The following is a 20,942-nucleotide window of genomic DNA, read 5'->3' on the forward strand; positions in this document are numbered from 1 at the left end:
AAAAAAAAAAAAAAAAAAAAAAAGCCGGCGCTCTCCCCGAGCCTCACCCAGTTATGGCGCAGCAACATTTCACAGCACACTGCTCTCCTTTGTCTGTAAAGAAGCCATTTTGAGAGAGAGAACAGCAGAGAAACCATTGCACAAGCGCAGCTTACATACCACCAAAAACAGGTCTGTCTGGAGAAAGGGAAGCAGTGAAAAACACAAGATTTCTTCCCCATAAGATCTCTTTTAAAACGTGGATTTACATGTTTTGAATACTAACTGTAAGTTTCCAATATCAATTAAACGATGTGGGTTACAGTTATTTTTATATATTTTAAAACAAAAGTCAATATAGTTAAGCTGAATCGTTTTTATGAATTAAATAATATTTAAGTATTATTCGTGTTGTCTGTCCTGTAGGAGAATACGTACGTGGATATAAATGGAGAAATTAAGTGAAATAGCTCAAAATCCATTACCTTTCCAAACAACATTTTCCTTGTAGCTTTTTATATGATGTTGCTCAGCTAGAAATGTCGACATGGCAGACGTTTCTAATCGACTGCAATCCTGTCTTCAAGGAGAGAGAAGAGATGGTTTGCATATTGCCCACACAGATGATGCTTGAAGATGCATATTCGCTGGCTGAGAGGCAAAAGCTACCACTGATCAAAAAAAGTTTTCAAAAGAGCTCTATCTGTCGTGCTAATGGATTCCTTCCTTTTCAGGAGACGCTCTCCCAACCCCTTATTAATGCCAATAATAGAGGATCCGAAGATGGAGCTGAAAACATTCCTCCTGCCCCTGCGTTTAGGCCTGTTAACTGCATTTCACCCAAGCGCTGAGGTAAATATTTTTTTCACCATGAAGAGTTTTCCCTCCATCTGTTTCCTCTTTAAGTTTGACCTGTCTGTGTTTAAACCGTTTTTAAAAAACTAACATTTAAAAAAAAAAGAAAGAAGAAAAAGAAGGAAGAGAAAGATTTTTTAAGAAAGGCTACCTGATTGGACTTCTTTAGATATTTAAATATGCCCTTGAAGCAAGGTCAAGCCAACGTTTACACTTTTTTGGAGCGTTTGGCTCTTAAATGGCAGCACACACCTAATCATGCTTGAAGTTGTCTCCACAGTTGCAGTGTAAGGTACAACACAAGCCTTCAGGGTGTTTAGCGTTGCTGTTGTGAGAGGAAAAGTGTTTAAAGTCATTAATCAAAGCAAAGGAAGTTATCAGTCAACAGTCAAAAATGCAAGAAGCACAATAAAGTAATTTGCAAAAAGGCCATTAGTTATCCATGGCCTGCTTTCTGTCATTTCAGCAGCTTAATAAAACTATATATTTATGTCAGCATGCCATTTTTGAACAAATTCTATGTGATCACATTAATAAAGCTGAGTACAGAAATTGACAGAAAAATACTTATTTTTAATAACAGTAGCTGCATGCCTCACTTTTACATTGCTAAATTATAAAACACTGTTAAATTATTATAAAAGAGTTGAACTTACTCATTGCTACTCATATCCTACAAGGCCATAAGTGCAATGCCAACAATCTGCCATTACACATTTTGTCACTGTGTTCCCCCCCTCCTCAATTTCTATCATTTTAAACATCTCCAAAACCATAAAGCTGTTTATTCACAACATTTTGGTTTCTTTGTTTTACTTAATAAGAAATATAAACACTATTATATGGGTGTGCCATGACCTAGTTAAGACAAAGATGGATTCCCAGGCAGAGTAAAAAAAAAGGCTCAAAATGTCACAGGGTATTACATCCAGTACATTCTCTTCCTTCTTCTCAATCCTTTAAAAGGAGGAATCATAGTTTTATCATAGTCCGTGAGAGATGAGGAAATCAAGTGTAAGATCCCTTTTGGAACAAAGGAAACCCATATAGGCCATTGAGTCCCTGTTTTAAGGAAAATGGCTGCCGAGAGCGCTCAGCCCCCTCTCTCTGCTCTCTGTTGAAGGACTCCTGAGCCGTGCCTCTAATAGCAGACAGCTCCTCTGCCGCTGCGCTCTGATTGGCCCGCCGAGCTGCCGCTGTTAACCAGCCAATTGCCCGAGCACTGCGAAAACACCAGGCAATGTCAAACAAAACCCAGTTTTTTCGACAATTTTTTAAAAAAATATTTTTTAAAAAATGTTGAACACCACGCAGCTTCGAAAAAACCCACTGTTGTTTAATACTTGTGAAAAAATAGTTTTTTTTTTTTTTTTAAATGGAGGCGCTACCTAACAGCTCGGCACTACTTTCTCGGTCGGGATTAGCAAGAGAACGAAACAAACCGCCGCATTCCACAACAGTTATGAACATTAGCTTAGCCGCCAAACTAGTAATTTCTCCTGCCAAACGGTTGCTAGCCGTTTGTTTGCTTAGTTTAGAAAAATATACATGTACATTCCAGAATTGGAACCACAAGCCTACACCACATGAAACCGTCCGACCGAATCAGTTTTATTAGCCCCTTTTAGTGGCAGTTAAGAAGATATTGCCCCCTGTGTCTATCTTGTGTTTGCCAGTTGGGTAAATGCAAGCGGCAGATTCCGTGTAAAATGATTTAGAGGTTTACCGGCACTAAACCGCCACCACACCCGGAATAATCACATATACGAATATTAGCGTTGCTATTTGTGATTTTCTTTTAATTTTTCGATTTTTATAAGTCAAGCGCGTCGTTAAACGAGCGCTGGAAATAGAAGTGAGTTTGTGTCGAAAGTGCGGCTAGCTTCGGAGGTGGGCAAGCCTAGCGGTGTATTGTGGGAGAGACAGCAGCTACAGACCAGAGGCACACAATATGTGTTGGCTCTCGCCGAAAAGGAGGCAGTATTCTTCAAGCTAAATCATGTAATGTAAGCGGCGAAAGGAAAGCGATTTCGTCTTTTCATCAATTGAAAAAAACAAACACTCGATCGGACGAACCATGTCCAAGCCAGGCGAGAAGAACAGATTGAACGAAGACCATGGCAGAAAGCAGAGTTCAAGTAAGCTTGTTCTTTTTTCCTCTTTCTCCAGCCCTCCTAATGCCTGTTTTCCGTACGCTAGATCCCATTTTTACGCTCTCACTTGGGTTCCCCCCGCCACCGGAGCCATGCATCTGCACCGTTTGGCTGTTGAAAAAGTGCTGGGGGGCTGGTGAAGGGGGGGACCGTGTTCACAGCGCTGCCTCCCCGATAACGTTAGCTCTCCTCTCCCTGTCGCTGCCCGTCGTTTCAGGTTTGGCGAACGGCATGGACAGTCATCCCGTCTGCGGCTCGGCGGAGAAGCGGAGTCACCACTGGAGAAGTTACAAGTTGATAATCGACCCGGCGCTCAAGAAGGGATCCCACAAACTGTACCGCTACGATGGACAGACTTTCAGCATGCCCGTAAGTGCCTCCTCCGGAGCGCCTACAATAGTAACCGAGTAGCCGACCTCCATGATAGGTTCCAATGTGGCCGAGTGGACGGACACGTTCAGCATCCACAACACCGTGTCGGAGGTGGTTTTTCTCCATAAACAACACCTCCGGTTCGAGCAGGACGACTTTGCAACAAGTTAGTGGCGTGTGAAGTTGTGAATGGGATGGTAACAGCTTTGTGTCCCCCTCTTCTTTCCCACAGAACCCCGGGATCCCGCCGGTGGACATCGTTCGAGACCCGAGGATCGGTCGACTTTGGACTAAGTACAAAGAGACGGACCTCCCGGTGCCCAAGTTTAAGGTACAAACAGTGGATCAGGATGGCGGCTCTGTCCTAGTGGAGAAGGGGTGCTGTCAAAAGTTGCAGACACACCCCCTCTCAGTCATCTCTGGGATGTGGAGGATTGTCGGAGGACCGTTTAGACCAGACTTCAACCATCTGCTGTCATGCTTTGCATTTCTGGACTTTCATTCAGTTGCACTTGTTCGCTGCAACTCCTGCAGCGCTGTTCCTCTTATCTGAGCTGTCAGAAATGACCCCACATGGTGCAACATTAACCCGAGCAGCACTTAACGTTAACTCTTTGTCATTCCTCTCCCAGATCGACGAGTGCTACATCGGCCCGGTGCCTCCAAAGGAGGTGACATTCGCCCGACTCAACGACAACATCAGGGAAGGATTTCTTACCGACATGTGCAAAAAATTCGGAGAGATCGAGGAGGTGGAGATTCTGTACAATCCGAAGAACAAAAAGCACCTGGGAATAGCTAAAGTTGTTTTCGAGAACGTGAAAGCCGCCAAAGTGGCCGTGCAGTCGCTGCACAACACGTCTGTTATGGGAAACATCATCCACGTGGAGCTGGACCCGAAAGGTAAACACTGATTCAGTCATTCGAGGTAAAACGACGCGCAGCCTGTATTTCTGCACACTCAGTCCTGCGAGCAGATGCAGGGGCACGAAAATTACTAAATAGTGAAACGTTGCCTTGTTTTGGATTTTTAGGATGACAGCAGTCACGTGTCCAAATTTACGTGCGTTGCCTGGTAACGAGGGATAATTGAATTTCATTGAATGTAAGCCTGTTCCCACAAGCCCAGAGCTGAGGGTGCTGTGTACTCCCACTGTGCATAATTTCAGACCTGCAAACAAACACAAACCAATCTGCCAGAGCCCTCTGCACTTCAGATCTGCTTCTGAGTCACGTTTCTAATAAAAATAATATGAATTGGACTTGTGTTTGCAGAAAGTTACACTGCAGGTTGTTATTGACTGGCACCAAACAGCAACTTTATTACCTTCTAGGTTAATGCAAATAATTAACTATTTTGCTGGCAATATTTTTGCATCTGTGCTAATTACAGAAAAAATGGCTGCTTTCTCTGCTATTGTTTTGGAATTATTTCCACAAGTTTCTTGTTGTAAAGTGTTGATGTCTTTGTTTATTATATGCAATCCATATATTAAGGCATGTTTTGGTTACACAAGTAAATCAATAGTTCACAATTAATGTATTGTCAAGCACAATTAATGCATAATAGTAATTTCTGAGGCTCCTTCTGTTGACATTACTGCAAATTGCCACTTTACAAATGTTTAGTTTCAGGATTCAGCTACTGTTAGTCAAATCATGCCAGAGTGCTTTTAATAAAGCGCTTGCATTAAGCTCACTTTATAAACTTGGCAGCAGACCCAGACATGTTTATTGTTCTGCAGGTGAGAATCGCCTCAGGTACTTCCAGCTCCTGATGAATGGCAGCTACACTCCGCGGACCCTTCCTGTCGGTGGAGAGGAAGCCAGAGAAGTTTCCCCTCGGAGCCTGGCAGAAGCCTTGCTGGTAAAAATTCCTTTAACAATCCGCAACATTTTTTGTGCTTCTTATTTTTTCTTAACTACTCCTTTAACTGCGCCAAAAGAAGTTAATTAGCAGTTTAATATGATGAAAGTTGTGGTTTGTGCAAGGACATTCCTGAGGAGGAGTTGCCTGTTATTGTGTAGATGTTGTGGTGTTACTTTGTAGAAGTTTCCCATCTAATCTGTGCCAGTGTAGCAGGTTGTAGATTAGAGTAGTAGTGCCTAGATACTCTTTGTTAGTAGTTGTTTTATTTAAGCTCTTAAATGTAGCTTTAGTCATCTGAGGAACATCATGCAATTATTTATGATGACTGATTTGATAAACAGTTGCAATCTAAAGATATTCTCAGCAACATTTGCCCATTATTTAATCTGTTTCAGGCTTCTTGATTCATTGCAGTCTTCTTTATGTCTTTGCAGGCCTGCGAGCCCATCCGCAGGTTGTCAGAGAGCGGTGTGGCTGCAGTGGGAGCGACGTTGCCACCCAGCAGCTCCAGCACTCCCCTCACCCTGGAGACGGGCTACTCTAGCCTAAGGCAGGACACACCTCAGTCCCAGGGAACCCCTCATACGCCGCGCCAGGCAGGTACGCCCTTCTCCCAAGACTCCAACTACTCGAGTCGGCAGTCCACGCCCGCGTACCAGTCCGGCCGTCCCGAGAGCTCCGGAGGTTACAAATCTCGCAGACACGAGAGTAAGTTCCAGGACGCGTACAACCGCAGACCGGAGAGGCCTCAGTACCGCAGCAACATGTATCGAAGTACGTCGGAGCAGGCTGCTTTCAAACAGCACCAGCTCACGCCACCCGAGCCTCCACCTTCCACCACCTCCTTCACCTACACGGCGCCTCCCCCTGCTACGCCCAACTTCAAGTCGGCCTTCTCGCCCTACCAGGCCCCTTTGCCCCCCGCCTTCCCCCCGTCAGAGCCAGCGTTCCATCACCCAGCCCAAAGGGAGGGTGAGTACCTCCGACCTCCACAGCCGCCTCTAGCGGCCGCCACCGACTTTTTACCGGTCAAGGAGAGACCAGAGACTCCTCCGATCCCAGAACCCCCGCCCGAGCCCATGCCCCATCCGACCACCCCTCCTCCTCAGACGCCAGAGCACTGCCCCTCACCCGGCTCCCCCGTGCTGGATTCAGAGCGCAATAGCCTGGATTCCCGCATCGAGATGCTCCTCAAGGAGAAAAGGACAAAACTGCTGCCGTTCCTGGAGGAGCAGAACTCGGACACTGAGGTGCATATGGAGGGAAGCCCCATTTCCTCCTCCTCCTCTCAGCTCTCCCCAATCCCCCCTTACACGAGCGGCTCCCAAGGTGGCCAGCAAAATTCCCGTCCCTCGAGCACAGGCTTGGAGGATATCAGCCCGACCCCACTGCCAGACTCGGAAGATGAAGAGCCAATTCCTGGAACTGCCTCGTTGATCAAGAGAATCAGCTCTCCTGTCCACGACAAGATGAGCAACAGTGACCTCAAAGACGGACCTTTTCGAGGCCACACTCCCACTGATAAAATGGACACGGTAAGACAGAATCCTCTCTGATATTTCCCTGCATGTTTTTCTGCTTCAGGTTTTATCACATTTCACGAGAAACAAGTGTCAGATGCTGCTACAAACGCTCTCATTAATAGTGTGGATTAAGCTGATAGTAGCACAGCGCTGATGTTTACACACAGCTGTGAATGACAGTTATATAGAGGGCACAGGAAGTCGGGTCTAGTTTCAGTGTGAGGTGGTAGTAGTAAATCTTCGCTTTTGTTTCATTCTTTTTGTTCTGCCTCGAAAAGGAAATTCCGGTTTCACAGAAAAACGTGTGTGAAGGTATCATGCCAAAAGGCTCCTTCTGCTACTAACAAGTAACGACAACCTGCTAACAAGTCACTACCTCCAAAGAAGTACATTTAATCACCCAGTAGTCTCCTAATATGAACATAAAAGTGCAGAATTCCTTTTTAGTGCAGGTTTAAATAAGTTTTGAATGAAAGGTTTTTGATGCATAACTTGCAGCTTCACAAATGCCTTCACATTCGTACGGACCTGATCTCTTTTTTTGAAGTCACAGTATTGCCATCTGGCCTGTGATGTCGTATTGCTAAACTTTGCACTCTGCTCTGAAGGGAGAAACTAGAGCCACGCTGCTGTTGGGGAATTGAACACTCGTTTCCTCTTTCTAACACTCGTTGCACGCGCTCAAACGAAGGAAAACACGGCTTGGCTGTTGGCCCCATTCAACACCGCACTTCCTGGTTCTGCTGAGCCTGACAGTCAGGATTGGCCGCAGCGTCTCCGCTCTCATATTTCAAGTTATCACAAAGCAAACAGTGCAAACAGGTCATTTGGGTAACAGCAAGCCACTCCCATGCTGAGTTCACTCCGCTGGGTTTCACGTCTGCAGCAGTTGTGGCTAAAGATTCTCTTATAATATTAAACAACAGGGAAAACAAATCAACCCTGATGTGTTTAAAATCTTGCATTGAGTTTTTTTTCCTGTTAGAGATACACAGTTTGATGCCTGAACAAACAGCTCAGTGTGGAAACATGCTGACCAAAGACACAGGTCATTTGTGTTTGACTGTGCTAAACTTTGAACTCAGATCACTGCGAGAATCACTTGTTGCTCTTATTTGCAAGAACTAGCCAGACATCAGAGCTCCGTACTGTTTGGTACCGACTGAAATATGTCCACAGCACATCAATCAATGATTATCAAAAACCACAAGTTTACATTAGATGCCTATCCAGATTTGTAATCTTATTTCCTGATTGAAATAAATCAAATTACCGTCACTGTTCAGCTGTTTTATTCAGGCGCAGTTGCTTATAGCATTTAGAACTCCAGCTTCTTTTTGTTACATTTTTAGAAAGTATTTTATAGATGTACTTACATACTAATATTTCTCACAGTAATCCACCACAACAAAGCATTCATTCGCTATCATTATCAGACATTTCATCAGAGCTATTGTAATATGGACATATGGCCCTGTCATGTCAATTCATGTTAACTTTTAAGGGCCAGATTTGACAAAACAATCTTAAACCAAAGTCCACTAGCCTTTTCCGAGCTTTTGACCTCATCTCAGGGTCCTCATAAGTAAATGCCGTTTCCTCAGTTGTCATGGAGATGAAAAGGGCAGGTGATGGTACAGGTTTTTCATAATCTTGTATAGTCCTGACAGGATGTCCCCTTTTCACACAGGGTCATCAGTCGTCGGGAGAAGACATGGAAATCTCCGACGATGAGATGCCTGGGACTCCCATCACCGGCAGCGACTGTGGCAAGGGCATTGTCGTCAACTCGGCAGTGTCCCCCATGCACACCATGACCATCCACGCCGCCGGCTACCACCCTCTGCAGCACCAAGCCGGCTTTGCCATCCCACACCACCACCTGGCCCCTCACTCCGCCGTCCCGGGACACCCTGCTCACCTGGCCGCTCACCCCGGAGTGCCTCCCCACATGCTGCCCCACATGGGTCCCTACCCGCACAGCATGATGCCGCTGGTGCAGATGGAGCTGATGAACTGCTTGCGGTGGGAACAGTGGAGCACGGTTCCCATGTCCTTCCAGATGCAGCAGCAGATGTTGAGTCGCATGGCTCAGACCAGAGGACCCTATCCTTATCCACATTTTATGGACAGCGGGGCCACCGGGCCCTTCGGGGGACCTTATGCGCCCCTTTCCATGGGTGCTACACCTGCGAGCAGCACCGGAGCACCCGGTCAGCAATGGCAGCATCCCAGTTTACCAAAGTTCAACCCCACTGTTCCTCCTCCTGGATATGAGACTAAAAAAGAGGATCCCCACAAGGCCACTGTTGATGGCGTGCTGCTGGTTATTGTGAAGGAACTGAAGGCCATCATGAAGAGGGACCTCAACCGAAAGATGGTGGAGGTGGTGGCTTTTAGGGCTTTCGATGACTGGTGGGATAAGAAAGAACGTTCTGCAAAGGTAAGTCACTGATTTCACCTAATGCATCTACAGAAGCAAAAAGAGCTCATCCACACATGCACAGCGTGTTTGAGAAAGTACACTTGTGCTGACTACTTTAGAATTTTTAATTGCTGCCAGTTAAATTGGAAAAACAAATTAGGTCCATATTATATGAATTAATTATATGTAATAGAAGCCACGAATTGCAGTGACATTCATTAGGGTGGTTCAGTCTCCACTGCAGCACAAACACTCATCATAAACATCCATTCAGAGGTGGACAACATGATGCTTTCTACAGCTTATTAAAAAGAGTAATTGTGTGTAGCTGTAGCTGATTTGCCTCTCTGTTGTCCAGCGTGATTACACAGCCAAGAGTCTGGCATTAATAGTAGATATCAGTTTGACAAGTGTCATAATTAATTGATCTGATCTCATCTTGTTGCTATGAATGCAAAGATTAGTCTTGTAATAAAGTCAATTAAACAGCTTTGATAATCAATTTTCTTATTCATTTATCAAGAAAATAAATAACATATTTACTGGTTTCAGCTGCTCAAATGTGAGGATTTGTTGCTTTTTGTGTTTGTATTTAATTAAAAATTGAATTCTTTTAGGGATTTAGCTTGTTGATCAGATAAAATTAGGCTCTTGGAACTGGCAATGGGAGTTTTTTTTCTTTGTTACCAATTTTTGTTATGAACTAACAAAGTATTAAAAATTACTTGATTGATCGTGAAAATCAGCGTTAACGGTATTTACATCTAAAGCAGCTTGTATTAAATGAAAATTGCTCCACAGACTGAATGAAAAGGAAACTTATTTTGTGTTGTTGGGTGTAATAATACTTCTCAAAGCCACATCTAGGAAGCATTAACAGTCATGTTCTTTTTTTCCCAGGCTTCTTTGACTCCAGTTAAAGGTACGGAGGGGAAAGAAGAGGAAAGACCCAAACCCAAAGAAACGATGGGTTCAAGTCTGCTGGAGAACTGGAACAAGGGTGAAGGACTGGGTTACGAAGGAATGGGCCTGGGAATCGGTTTGCGAGGAGCCATCCGGTTACCGTCCTTCAAGGTAAGATTTGAAACTTGTCTTTTTAATAAATACAGAGAAGGTGGGAGAGTCTGAATCAGGTGCGAAGTCCGTCGGTGTTGAAATGTTCCGTGTTGTGTTCAGGTGAAGAGGAAGGACCCACCTGAGGCTGCATCAGCAGGCGACAACAAACGAGCCCGACCCTCCACTCCAGTCGATGACGAGCTAGAGGACGAAGGTGATGCTCTACTTTAAAATACAGTGCTCTATCGCCATATCGCAGTCTCACTGTATTGCAGATTTTTTTGCTATATCATGGAATTTTGCAGTAGGTGTTTTTATATACTTATTATTGTGGCAAGCTGGAGTGAAGAACAACACTGGGGAAAGGATGTCTACCTTTTATGAACTTTGCAACTAGCAGATGCTTTTATTTTGATATACAGAGAGAACATGTGGCAAGAAGTCATCAAACACACTTCACACTCATGGTCCTGACAACATAACACTTAACCAAACTAACTAGGCTGACTAAAACACAAAAACACAACAAAACACAAACACTAGTAACATTGGAACACCAACATAAACCACAGTAATGACATTTGAACCCCCAACACTTTGAACTCCCATGGTGAATTACAGTTCAGTCACAGCGACCAGCTCTGTAATCGCTACATTATTTTAGTTATTTTTGCGGTAAAATAAGCATTTTCTAGCCTAAAAATTTGAAACAATCCAAAATATATATAAAAAATATTAATTAAAACATACTAAAAGAATGTTTATTGTTGCTCTGCGGTGTTGTGCGGTGTGTGGGGAGGGTTTGTAAAGCCTTAAAATATATATTTAATATATAAATAATAATATAATATGTAAATAATAAATATGGTCGCTACTTTGCAGATTTTCGTCTATCGCGGGGGTATGTGGAACGTTATCCCCACGATAGATGAGGGACCACTGTACAGGCTAAATATTACTACACGTGCAGTTTTTTCTTGAACGCTAATTTATCTCGTGGTTAATTCCTGTCAGACCGGGATCGTGACCCAGCTGAGCTCCCCTCAGATGACTCCAAATTGGACGGTGACGGCACCTCAGCGAAGCGACGACACTCACGACCGCTTGAGCTGGACAGCGAAGGAGAGGAGGAGCTGGACACCTCAGGGAAGGAGGAGGAGTCGCTGTCGGACAGGGAGGAGGAGCCTGATGAAACGGTGGCAGCAGACAGGCTGTCGTCAGGCAAGGTAGGCCTAAAATATAGCCAGTGATTCGCACAGAGTATTTGGGTGTGTTGAATGCTTTTTAATACATCATCCTCACTTAGGAGAGCGGTGATGAGGAGGGCGATGATGAAGACGAGGGAGGGTCATCCAGCGACAGCGCTTCCTCGGATTCATCTGATGATGGTACATGAAGTATCTGATAGAAACAGCCGATCGGTTACTCTTGTGAAGTTTGTTTGCTGTAGTTTCTCATTTCTTCGCCTCATTTCTTGCAGAAGCCGAGAGTTCGTCTTCCTCCAAAGCCAGCTCGGACTCCTCATCAGAAAGCGAGGACTCCTCTGAGTACGAGTTGAGCTCGGAAGAGGACGAGGACGACAAGGAGGCCGCCACAGAAAATGCAGAGCACGATGGCAAGGAGGCCGAGAGCTCCTCGTCATCTTCATCGTCCTCGTCATCGTCTTCTGATGAGGAGGCTGGGGAGGTGGAGACCAAGCCTCCGAGTCCTCCTGCAGCACCAGTCCCAGAGGTTAAAGAGGAGCAGAAAGGCAGAGAGGAGCTGAGCAGCAAACCTAAACGCAGACCTCCTAGTCCTAAAGAGGAGCCAGCAGAGGACGTGAAGCCGCCGTCACCAAAAAGCATCCCAGGTGAGTCTGCTCCCAATTTGGCAGTGCAATGTGTAATTTCACCAAAACCCATTTATCACTTTGAAATACTGCTGGCACATCTTAAAGGAAAGAAATATCTTTTCTCATGTTTAGTTAAAGACAAAGTTGTGGACGGCACCGTTCCCGTGGTGAAGTCGGAACCTCAGGAGCATGTAGCGAATCTTCGGCCGTCTACTCCCACCGGCGCCCTGCTCGACAGCGACCAGGAGACAAAAGCCAAAGGTAAAGCAGAGCCTGAAGAAGTAGCCTGCACCCCCGGTCGATTAGCCCCATCCCAGGTAGATCCAAACGCACCCATCCCCAAGTCAATGCACCTCCCTCTCCCTCCTCACCCGGCAGTAGAAGGACGTTCCCTCCTCCATCCACCCCCTGGTCCTCTGCCTGACTTCCCTCAGCGGCCCAGGCTCCCCACGGATGAGGACATCCCCCGTACACCGGGCAGGGACCTGATGGAGCGCGCCCGGAGTCTGGGTAAGTCGCAGAGCACCGACACAGTGCCCATCACCCCTGGTGGAGACGCCCCGCTGACGGGCAGCAGTCTGTTGCTCAGCTCCCCTCACATCCCCGGTAGTCCTTTCTCCTACCCCGCACAGTCCCCGGTCCTTAGTGCTGGAGTCCCTCGTACTCCAGGAAGAGACTTAACATTCACCCCCGTCTTCCCCGACCCCTCAGCACTGACACTCAATAGAAAAATATCCTCTGAGAGTTTGGACGATAGACCAGTTTTTAAGGAGCCGCCCATCAGCGCTCTGCCTAACCAGGCGCTGTCAGCTGGCACAGAGCGCTCAGCCAGCGTCCCTGAAGATCTACCTTCTGGTCTCCCTGTAGACGTCCTGGTGCCGTCAGACACCACACCATCCAAGAGGAAACCTGGACGACCCAAAGGCAAAAAGACCCCAGCTGTGTCTGTGACCGACGAGTCTTTGGAGCTCTCATCTGAGTCCACGCCGCTGCCTCATGAAACGCATATCGAAGATCTGTCTGTGCAAACGATCTCTGCCAAATCCCCCAAACACCCGAGCCTGGACTTCCGGGAAGGAGAGGGGGAGCCTCAGACGACGGTACTGCCTGCAGAAGAAGGCTTCCTCTCTTATGAAGAGGAGGCACCTGTGACAGCCAAGCCAGCTCGGAGGGCACGGCGAGGCTGGGAGGAGCTGCTCCTGGGCAGCCTGTCGCCCGTCACCACGCCTCCCCGGCCGTACTTCACCCCACGCTCCGAGTTCGAGGAGATGACCATCCTGTACGACATCTGGAACGAAGGCATCGATGACGAGGACATCCGGCTACTGCAGATCACTTATGACAAGATGCTGCAGCAGGACAACGGCAACGACTGGCTCAACGACACGCTCTGGGTCAATCATCCTCATATCCTTTACTGCTGAACATCCACTGATTTACACCACATGTTATCAGTAATAATTGGTTTAAAGTGCTCCAGAAAATGTAGAGAGAATGGGAGAAACTTTTTCAGAGATCTTTCCAGTCCAACACTATTAAGAAGCATGTTGTTTACCTTTTTAAAAGGAGTGTGATGCTCTGTGTAACAAATAGCAGCCCCCTCTGCTGGTGAAAGAGAGGAACTGTTTGCCTGGTGTTGTCTGTAAAGCTTCAGGATAATATGGGTTTCAAGGCATTTTTAGTTTCTTCCTTGACTTCCCTGCACATACCAACGTCCCTGGAGTGAAGAAAAAGAGGCGAGACGATGGCATGAGGGACCACATGACCGGCTGTGCACGAAGCGAAGGATACTACAAGATCGACAAGAAGGACAAGATCAAGTACCTCCAGAGCACACGGCTGCAGTCAGAGGAGCCGCCGGTCGACACTCAGGTAGGCAGCAGGTTACAGTCTGTGATGACTGAGGTACTTGTGTTGTACGTGTCTAACTGTGTGTCGTGTCTGCAGGGTATGAGCATTCCTGCACAGTTCCACGCCTCTACCAGAGCTGGCTCGGAGCGACGGTCGGAGCAGCGACGTCTGCAGTTCTCTTTTGCATGTGACAGCGACCTGCTGAAGTTCAACCAGCTGAAGGTAAATCAAATCCAACAGCTGGAGAGTCGGGCTCAGCAACCCACTTCATTTTTGTCATTCTTACAAGTCTATCTGTACTGAATGAAGGCAGATGGTTTCACCTTTCGAATCTGTTTTTGTCACTAAATGTGTCACTGTGTTTGCAATTCATCCAAAACATTTAATGCCCAGCTGGAAAATTTCTACCAGTGGATGATTATCAACGATCCTGGGATACTTAGTGACACTTTCTGATTTTTGTCCCTCTTCAGTTCCGTAAGAAGAAGATCAGATTCTGCAAATCTCACATCCACGACTGGGGTCTGTTTGCGATGGAGCCCATTGCTGCTGATGAAATGGTGATCGAGTATGTCGGACAAAACATCAGACAGGTGAGACTCACTCAGGTTTTTGTATTTGTATTTAAACAGCTTAGCAAATTTACAAATAATTTGTGCATTTACGTGACGCTCAGGACTGAGAGATGTATAGCACATTTTCAGTATGAGGATGACATTTTTTGGAATTTTATGTGTTAAGAATTACAGTGGTTCCTCACCATATCAGGATTCACTTTTTGCAGTCTCACTGTGTTGCAGATTTTTAAATTGCATTTGGTATTGTGGATTTTTTTTGCTATATTGCAAGATTTTGAGGTTTATAGGTATTTTTATATATTATTGTGGCAAGCAGTTTTGAAGAATATTGCTGGAGAAAGGATATCTGCCTTTTATGCATTCTGCAACGCTTTTATTTTGACACCTACAGAGTAGCACTGTAGTAAAAGTGACAGGAAGTCATCAAACTCACTACACTTCACGCTCACAGTCAAAACAACATGACACTTAACCAAACTAACTAGGCTGACTAAACCACAAAAACACAATAAAACACAAACACTAATAACACTGTAGCACTAACATAAATCAAAATAATGACATTTAAACCGGCAACACTCCGAACTCCCATAGTGCATTTCAGCACAACACTTCAGTCATAGCAACCGGCTCTGCGATCACATCATTATTTTTTCGGTAAAATAAGCATTTTCTAGCCTAAAAAATTGAAAATGATATAAAAAAAATATAAAATAAGAATTATAACATATTAAAAGAATATTTAATCAAAATAAAGTGCGTAGCGTACAGCGCTGGGAGCTGATTGGCTCAGCGACCCTAGCATCTGTCTCCAGTGTGTAGCAGCATTCAGTGTCTGGCCTTGTTCATTTCACATAGACATCTGATCGCTGCGCATAATGTTGCTCTGCGGTGTTGTGTGGTGTGTGGGGAGGATTTATACAGCCTTTAAAATATATAAATGATAAAATAAATATGGTCGCTACTTTGCGGATTTTTGTCGAGGGACCACTTTATTCCCTTGTGGTTTTAAGAAGAGTTACATGTTTGTAGACTCCCAAGAGTGTCAAATATGCTAAATATGTAATTAACTGCATCTGTACGGGCTTACAGCAGCCTGCCAAACTGAAATATAACTCAAACTGACAAGTGGTCAGGTTTGTAGTCACAAATGTCTATAATACAGACGTCTGTCAATGCTGCAGACCAAACAAAAATCTGTCAAGTGTGACGTAAACATTTTAACCGGTTGACAATAAGCAGGTCCATCACTGTATGTTTTTACATGTATGAGTGCAGCATTTATTTTCTCCACACTCTTCTGTTCCTCTGATCACCTCTGCTTTGACTCACCGGTGTTTCTATAGCTTGTGGCTGAGTCACTGCAGTCGAGTGTTTTATTCTAGCCTCATGATGTTTTGTGTACAAGCCGAGCACTGAGCACATCGGTGACATTTGTTCATCCTGGTTTAGCTGAGTCAAAAGATAATTGCAAAGTCTGTCTTTTTGGATGTTGTATGTCATTTTTGCACTGTGTGTGTGTCCTGGTAGAGGTGTTTACTTTCACTCGCTAACTGGCTGTTTCCTGCTGTCGCACAACACAACAGCTGATATGTCAGGAGTGAAAAGTGTTGATGCTGATGCCACGTCTGTGTAAAGTCATGTCAAGTGTCAGGTTTGGTTTAGGGAGGAGTTCGTAGATTATTAACCCATAACCCCCAGAATTTCTGAAAACCAGTCAGTAATAAAGCCACTACTAGCTGCTCCTACTAGCTATTTACTCTGTCCAGAAACACTCTCAGCCTTTTGGTGCAATTTTCTTGTAGGAGAGAGACGTTTTTTCTTCATTATCATTTGTTATCGTCAGAATAAAATCACCTCCAAGAGATCAGACTGACAACACTTTACAGCAGGGGTGTCAAACATGCGGCCTGCGGGCCCAAACCGGCCCTCCAGAGGGTCCAATCCGGCCCGTGGAGCGACTTTGTAAAGTGTAAAAATTACAGAAAAGACATTAAATACAAATTTGTAAAACTATAAATTAAAAATCATTTCTGGAGCATGACAAATTGTTTTGATCATAAACTAAAACACTAGATTGCTCATTGTTCTTTTGTCATTGTGTGTCTCATTTTTGTAATATTTTGTCTTTGTTTTTGTTGGGTTTTTGTCTAACTTTTGTCATTTGTCTCATGTTTCTGTCGTTTTGTTTCTGGTTTTTGTTCTTTTGTGTTTCCTTTTGTCTCGCTTGTGTTTTTTGTCTGTTTTTTGTTGCTTTGTTTCTCGCTTTTGTCATTTTTTTGTCTTGTTTTTGTTGTTTGTCTCATTTTTTTGTCGCTTTCTAACTTTTTTGTCAAATTTTTTCTCTCTTTGTTTTGTTTCATGTTGTTTGTCACATTTTTTATTTTGTTTCTTGTTTTTGTCGTTTTGTGTTTCCTTTTTGTCATGCTGTTTTTTTGGCTGTTGTGTTTCACGCTTTTGTCATTTTTTATCTGATTTTTGTTGTTTGTCTCATTTTTTTGTCGCTTTGTAACTTTTTTGTCAAATTGTCTCTTTTGTTTCGTGTCATTCATCTCATTTTTGTCATTTTGTGTCTCATGTTAGTAATATTTAGTGTTGTTTTTGTTGTTTTTTGCCTTTTTTTGTCTTGCTTGTGTTTTTTGTCTTATATTTGTCATTTTGTGTTTTGCTTTATTCGTTATTTCTCATTTTTGTCGTTTTGTGTTTTTTGTGTCTCATTTGTGTTGTAAGTCTATTTTTTTGTCATTTTGTTTCTCGCTTTTGTCATTTTTTGTCTCATTTTTGTCATTTGTCCATTTTTTGTCGCTTTCTAGCTTTTTTGTCTAATTTTTTTGTCTTTTTTTGTTTTGTTTCATGTCGTTTGTCTCATTTTTTGTTACTTTGTTTCTCGCTTTTGTCGTTTTGTGTCTTGTTTTTGTAATATTTTGTCTTGCTTTTGTTATTTTTTGTCTTTTTTTTGTCTGACTTTTGGCATTTTGATCATAAAACAAAATACTATATTGTTCCGTTCCAGATACCTGTGACTAAATGTTTTGTGTTTTTCTAGACACTCTGTGATCTGGAAGCTGTAATGTGTAAATGATAAACTGAGGCTGAATGTGGCCCCTGAACTAAGATGAGTTTGACACCCCTGCTTTACAGACTCTTTCCCCTTTAGAGAGAATGAGATACAACCAAACTACGATGTCCACATATTGCTCAGATTGCCAGAAAAGGTTGCAAACAGACCTGCTGGCTTATTTTGCTTTTAAGGAACAAAGCTGTTGACGTCCGATCATCTTCAGGTATCTAACAAGTGTCCATCTTGACTCGCAGGTGATCGCGGACATGCGGGAGAAGCGCTACGAGGAGGAGGGCATCGGCAGCAGCTACATGTTCCGCGTCGACCACGACACCATCATAGATGCAACAAAGTGTGGCAACTTTGCCCGTTTCATCAACCACAGCTGCAACGTAAGACAGCGTTAATGTAAAGCAGAATCATTTGCAAGCTTTAAAGAAAATATGCTCTTATTTTGCCCGTTTCTCTCTTTCCTTGCAGCCTAACTGTTATGCAAAAGTCATCACAGTGGAGTCTCAGAAGAAGATCGTGATCTACTCCAGGCAGCCGATCAACGTCAACGAGGAGATCACGTACGACTACAAGTTCCCCATCGAGGACGAGAAGATCCCCTGTTTGTGTGGGGCAGAGAACTGTAGGGGAACGCTCAATTAAGTCGAGGTCAGAAGAAGAACCCACAAACTTTTCTTTTAAGTCGCTCGGACACCATGTTTAAACCCTGGACGAGGAGGAACTGAAGAAGGAAGGTTTTTGGTTTTTTTTAATCTCGGAGGGAGGAGCAGAATCTGGCAAGTCACCTGGATGAGAGTTCAGCTGCCTGCACTGAGCTCTTCTCATATTTAAACTCTAGATTGTTTACGATTTATGGTGCTCTTAAAATAAAAAAAACACATAATTTTTCTTTATGTGTACACACTTGACTTGCTGGTTGCAGCGTTTCCTCCTCCTGGCAGTATTTCAGCATGGTTCCCTCCACATCCAGTCCTGGTTTCTACAACTTTTTTTTCCCTCTTTCATTCGTCTCATAAGCTTTACCTACGACCACACGTGGTACATAAAAACACAGACTCACATGTTCAGCTGCTTACTAACACTGTTGAAGACGCACAAGCCCCACCAGGTGAACGCCTCTCCGTGGGAAGAAGACGTGATCGGCGCCCCGAGCGGACGGCGATCGGTGGCGTTTCCATCCAGCAGCAGGTGGGGAGCTTGAAACTCCGTTTTCTCGCCACTACCTCGACTGCGCCCTACTTTTTCTTGCAAAATAAATCAAACTGATGGGAAAACGAAAATCACAAATGGTTCAATTCTGCCACAAAATCTGGAAAAATTCAAACCCCTCACCAGCCAATAATAGATCGTGCTGCTTCCTGTCAGTTTATGCAAAAAAAAAAAAAAAAAAGTGAAAATTTGTATTAATGATATTCCAGTGTTTTCCACTTTTTGTTTAGGTAGTTCTCCTCTCACTCGTTTCTCCGAAGACACTATATTTGTGTGTTTGTTTGCGTGAATGTGTGTCGGGCCGCAGTATTTATCATCATGTCTTGATGGTGTGTGAGAATGTGAGTGCACTGCCCCCTGTAGGCCGCGGCCAAGAAGGCCAACCAATCATGCAGAGAAAAAAAAATAGTCACTTCTTCGACTGAAAATACGAGTTAATCTTAAGTTTTCAGCTAATTATGTCTCATTTGAAGTGCCATATGAATGTGTAACTGTATTTTTTTTGTCATGAAGAGGCCGACAACGGATAGAAAAGTCAGAGATTTGTTCACATGCATGTGCAAAAAGAGTTGCTGCCTAGTTTGGGCGTTTGATGATGATCATGTTTTGGCTTCTCCCTTTCGTCCCTGGGATGACTGTCTTGTGTTTGTGCGCTCATAGACCTCTTTTGAACTACAGCCCAGTGTTAAACGAAGAGTTTCTAAGACCCAGCCGGCCTCCTCACAGCCGCGAGGGTCGTTCTTTCTTTATAAACTCGTAAAGATTAAAAAAAAGGAAAAAGAAATATGAAAAAAAACATATGAATGCACTTGAGGCTTGCACTTCTGCATTATACCCTCTCATCCAATCATTTTCCCTTCTAAGACCAAGTCAATCGTTGTTTTTCATTCATTTTGGATTGATAATGGAGATTTTTCACCAGTCATGTTCATATTGTATATGATTACTTGTACAGAAGATCTACAGTTCCTTTTTTTTATCTTCACAAGGGTAACACTTTTAAGATTTCTTTCTTTTTTTTAAACAAAAAGACTGAGTATTTAAAAAAAATATTTTCAGGGATCTGTAAAAGGAATCTGATGGTTTAAAAGGTTGTTTATTTAAAGAAAAAAAGACCCACTGTGTACAGGAAAAGTCTCCGCCTCCCTTTTTGAAAGATTGTTTCTTGTAGAAACGTCTTCATTTTTCTGCCCGTTTGCTTTGTAATCCTAAAAATGTGTAAATACTGTAACTGTGAATACTATATAAATATATATATATATTTTTGTTCCCTGGGATTTGCTACGTGATCACAGCTCCGACATCTATGTATCATAATGAGGTGAGCGATGAGCTGGTAGCAGGAAATTCAGCTTGTGTCAAGCTTTGTTTTTGTTTTTTTTATTATTAATATTTTCTGTTGTAAATTCTATGAAAAGTTGTTTGCGGTGTGGAGAAAAAAAGAGGTGCAGAATCGACACGGGGAGAGGACTGAAGCGTCAGCCTGGTTCTCGTGTCTATTTATTATACAACAAATGTATGAAAAAGGAAAAAAAATGGAAATAAAGCAGTTTTGCATACATCCATAAACGTTGGTTGTTTTTGAATCGCAGATGAAATGAACTGAGTGACGATTGTCTGAGCGCCCGGTCGCACTGATGCAGAATTTTCTTGAATGAAAACAGCAGCTGACCAGACAATGACTCCGTGTCAGGCTGCTTTGATTGACGAGGTCATGTGATCCGCTGTCCTCTAACAAACACTCACAGCACAAACAAGTGCAGCTTTTAATGAAATCAAAAGGCAGAGAGAACACAAAAAGATAAATTAACCCTCATGTTGTCCTGTGGGTCAAAATTGAAATTGAAAGTTTGAAAATGTGAAAAAAAAAAAAAATTTCACAGTGAGACTTCTGATGTCCACATTTTTAACATTTTTAGGAAATCTTAAACTTTTTTTGGTGGAAAAAAATGTTAAAAATGTTTTTTTTAAGAACATTCACATAAAAATCAACCAAAATCCAGCGAAATTCACTGGATTTTGGTTGATTTTTATGTGAATGTTCTTAAAGAAAATATTACAAGTTTTACTGATATATATGTAATCACTTTAGATATTTTTAGGATTTTTTTTTTTTTGAAGATTTTTACTCATTTTTTTGAAAATACAAGAATTTTCTTGCCAAATT

At 43.5% G+C, this 20,942-nt stretch overlaps 1 protein-coding gene across 5 annotated transcripts; it reads left to right on the forward strand.

Annotated features, from left to right (window-relative positions):
- The first annotated feature begins 119 nt into the window (after positions 1 to 119).
- setd1ba (SET domain containing 1B, histone lysine methyltransferase a) lies at positions 120 to 20,344 on the forward strand. 5 transcript variants are annotated; one of them, XM_055019025.1, is made up of 19 exons: positions 120 to 266; positions 714 to 2,972; positions 3,205 to 3,356; positions 3,592 to 3,690; positions 3,992 to 4,262; positions 5,105 to 5,226; positions 5,664 to 6,764; positions 8,443 to 9,195; positions 10,078 to 10,251; positions 10,354 to 10,447; positions 11,248 to 11,459; positions 11,540 to 11,621; positions 11,714 to 12,082; positions 12,197 to 13,470; positions 13,769 to 13,936; positions 14,012 to 14,137; positions 14,389 to 14,508; positions 17,809 to 17,946; positions 18,035 to 20,344. In XM_055019025.1, the coding sequence occupies exons 2-19, from the start codon at positions 2,912 to 2,914 to the stop codon at positions 18,206 to 18,208; spliced, it is 5,490 nt and encodes a 1,829-aa protein (XP_054875000.1). In that variant the 5' UTR covers positions 120 to 266; positions 714 to 2,911; the 3' UTR covers positions 18,209 to 20,344. The 5 variants fall into 5 exon arrangements, with proteins under 5 accessions (XP_054875000.1, XP_054875001.1, XP_054875003.1 ...); XM_055019026.1 differs by having other exon boundaries at positions 714 to 831; XM_055019028.1 differs by lacking the exon at positions 120 to 266 and having other exon boundaries at positions 2,565 to 2,972; positions 12,197 to 12,574; positions 12,932 to 13,470.
- The last annotated feature ends 598 nt before the right edge of the window (positions 20,345 to 20,942 follow it).

This window comes from Amphiprion ocellaris, chromosome 17 (genome assembly GCF_022539595.1).
Source record: "Amphiprion ocellaris isolate individual 3 ecotype Okinawa chromosome 17, ASM2253959v1, whole genome shotgun sequence".
Classification (NCBI taxonomy): Eukaryota; Metazoa; Chordata; class Actinopteri; family Pomacentridae; genus Amphiprion; species Amphiprion ocellaris.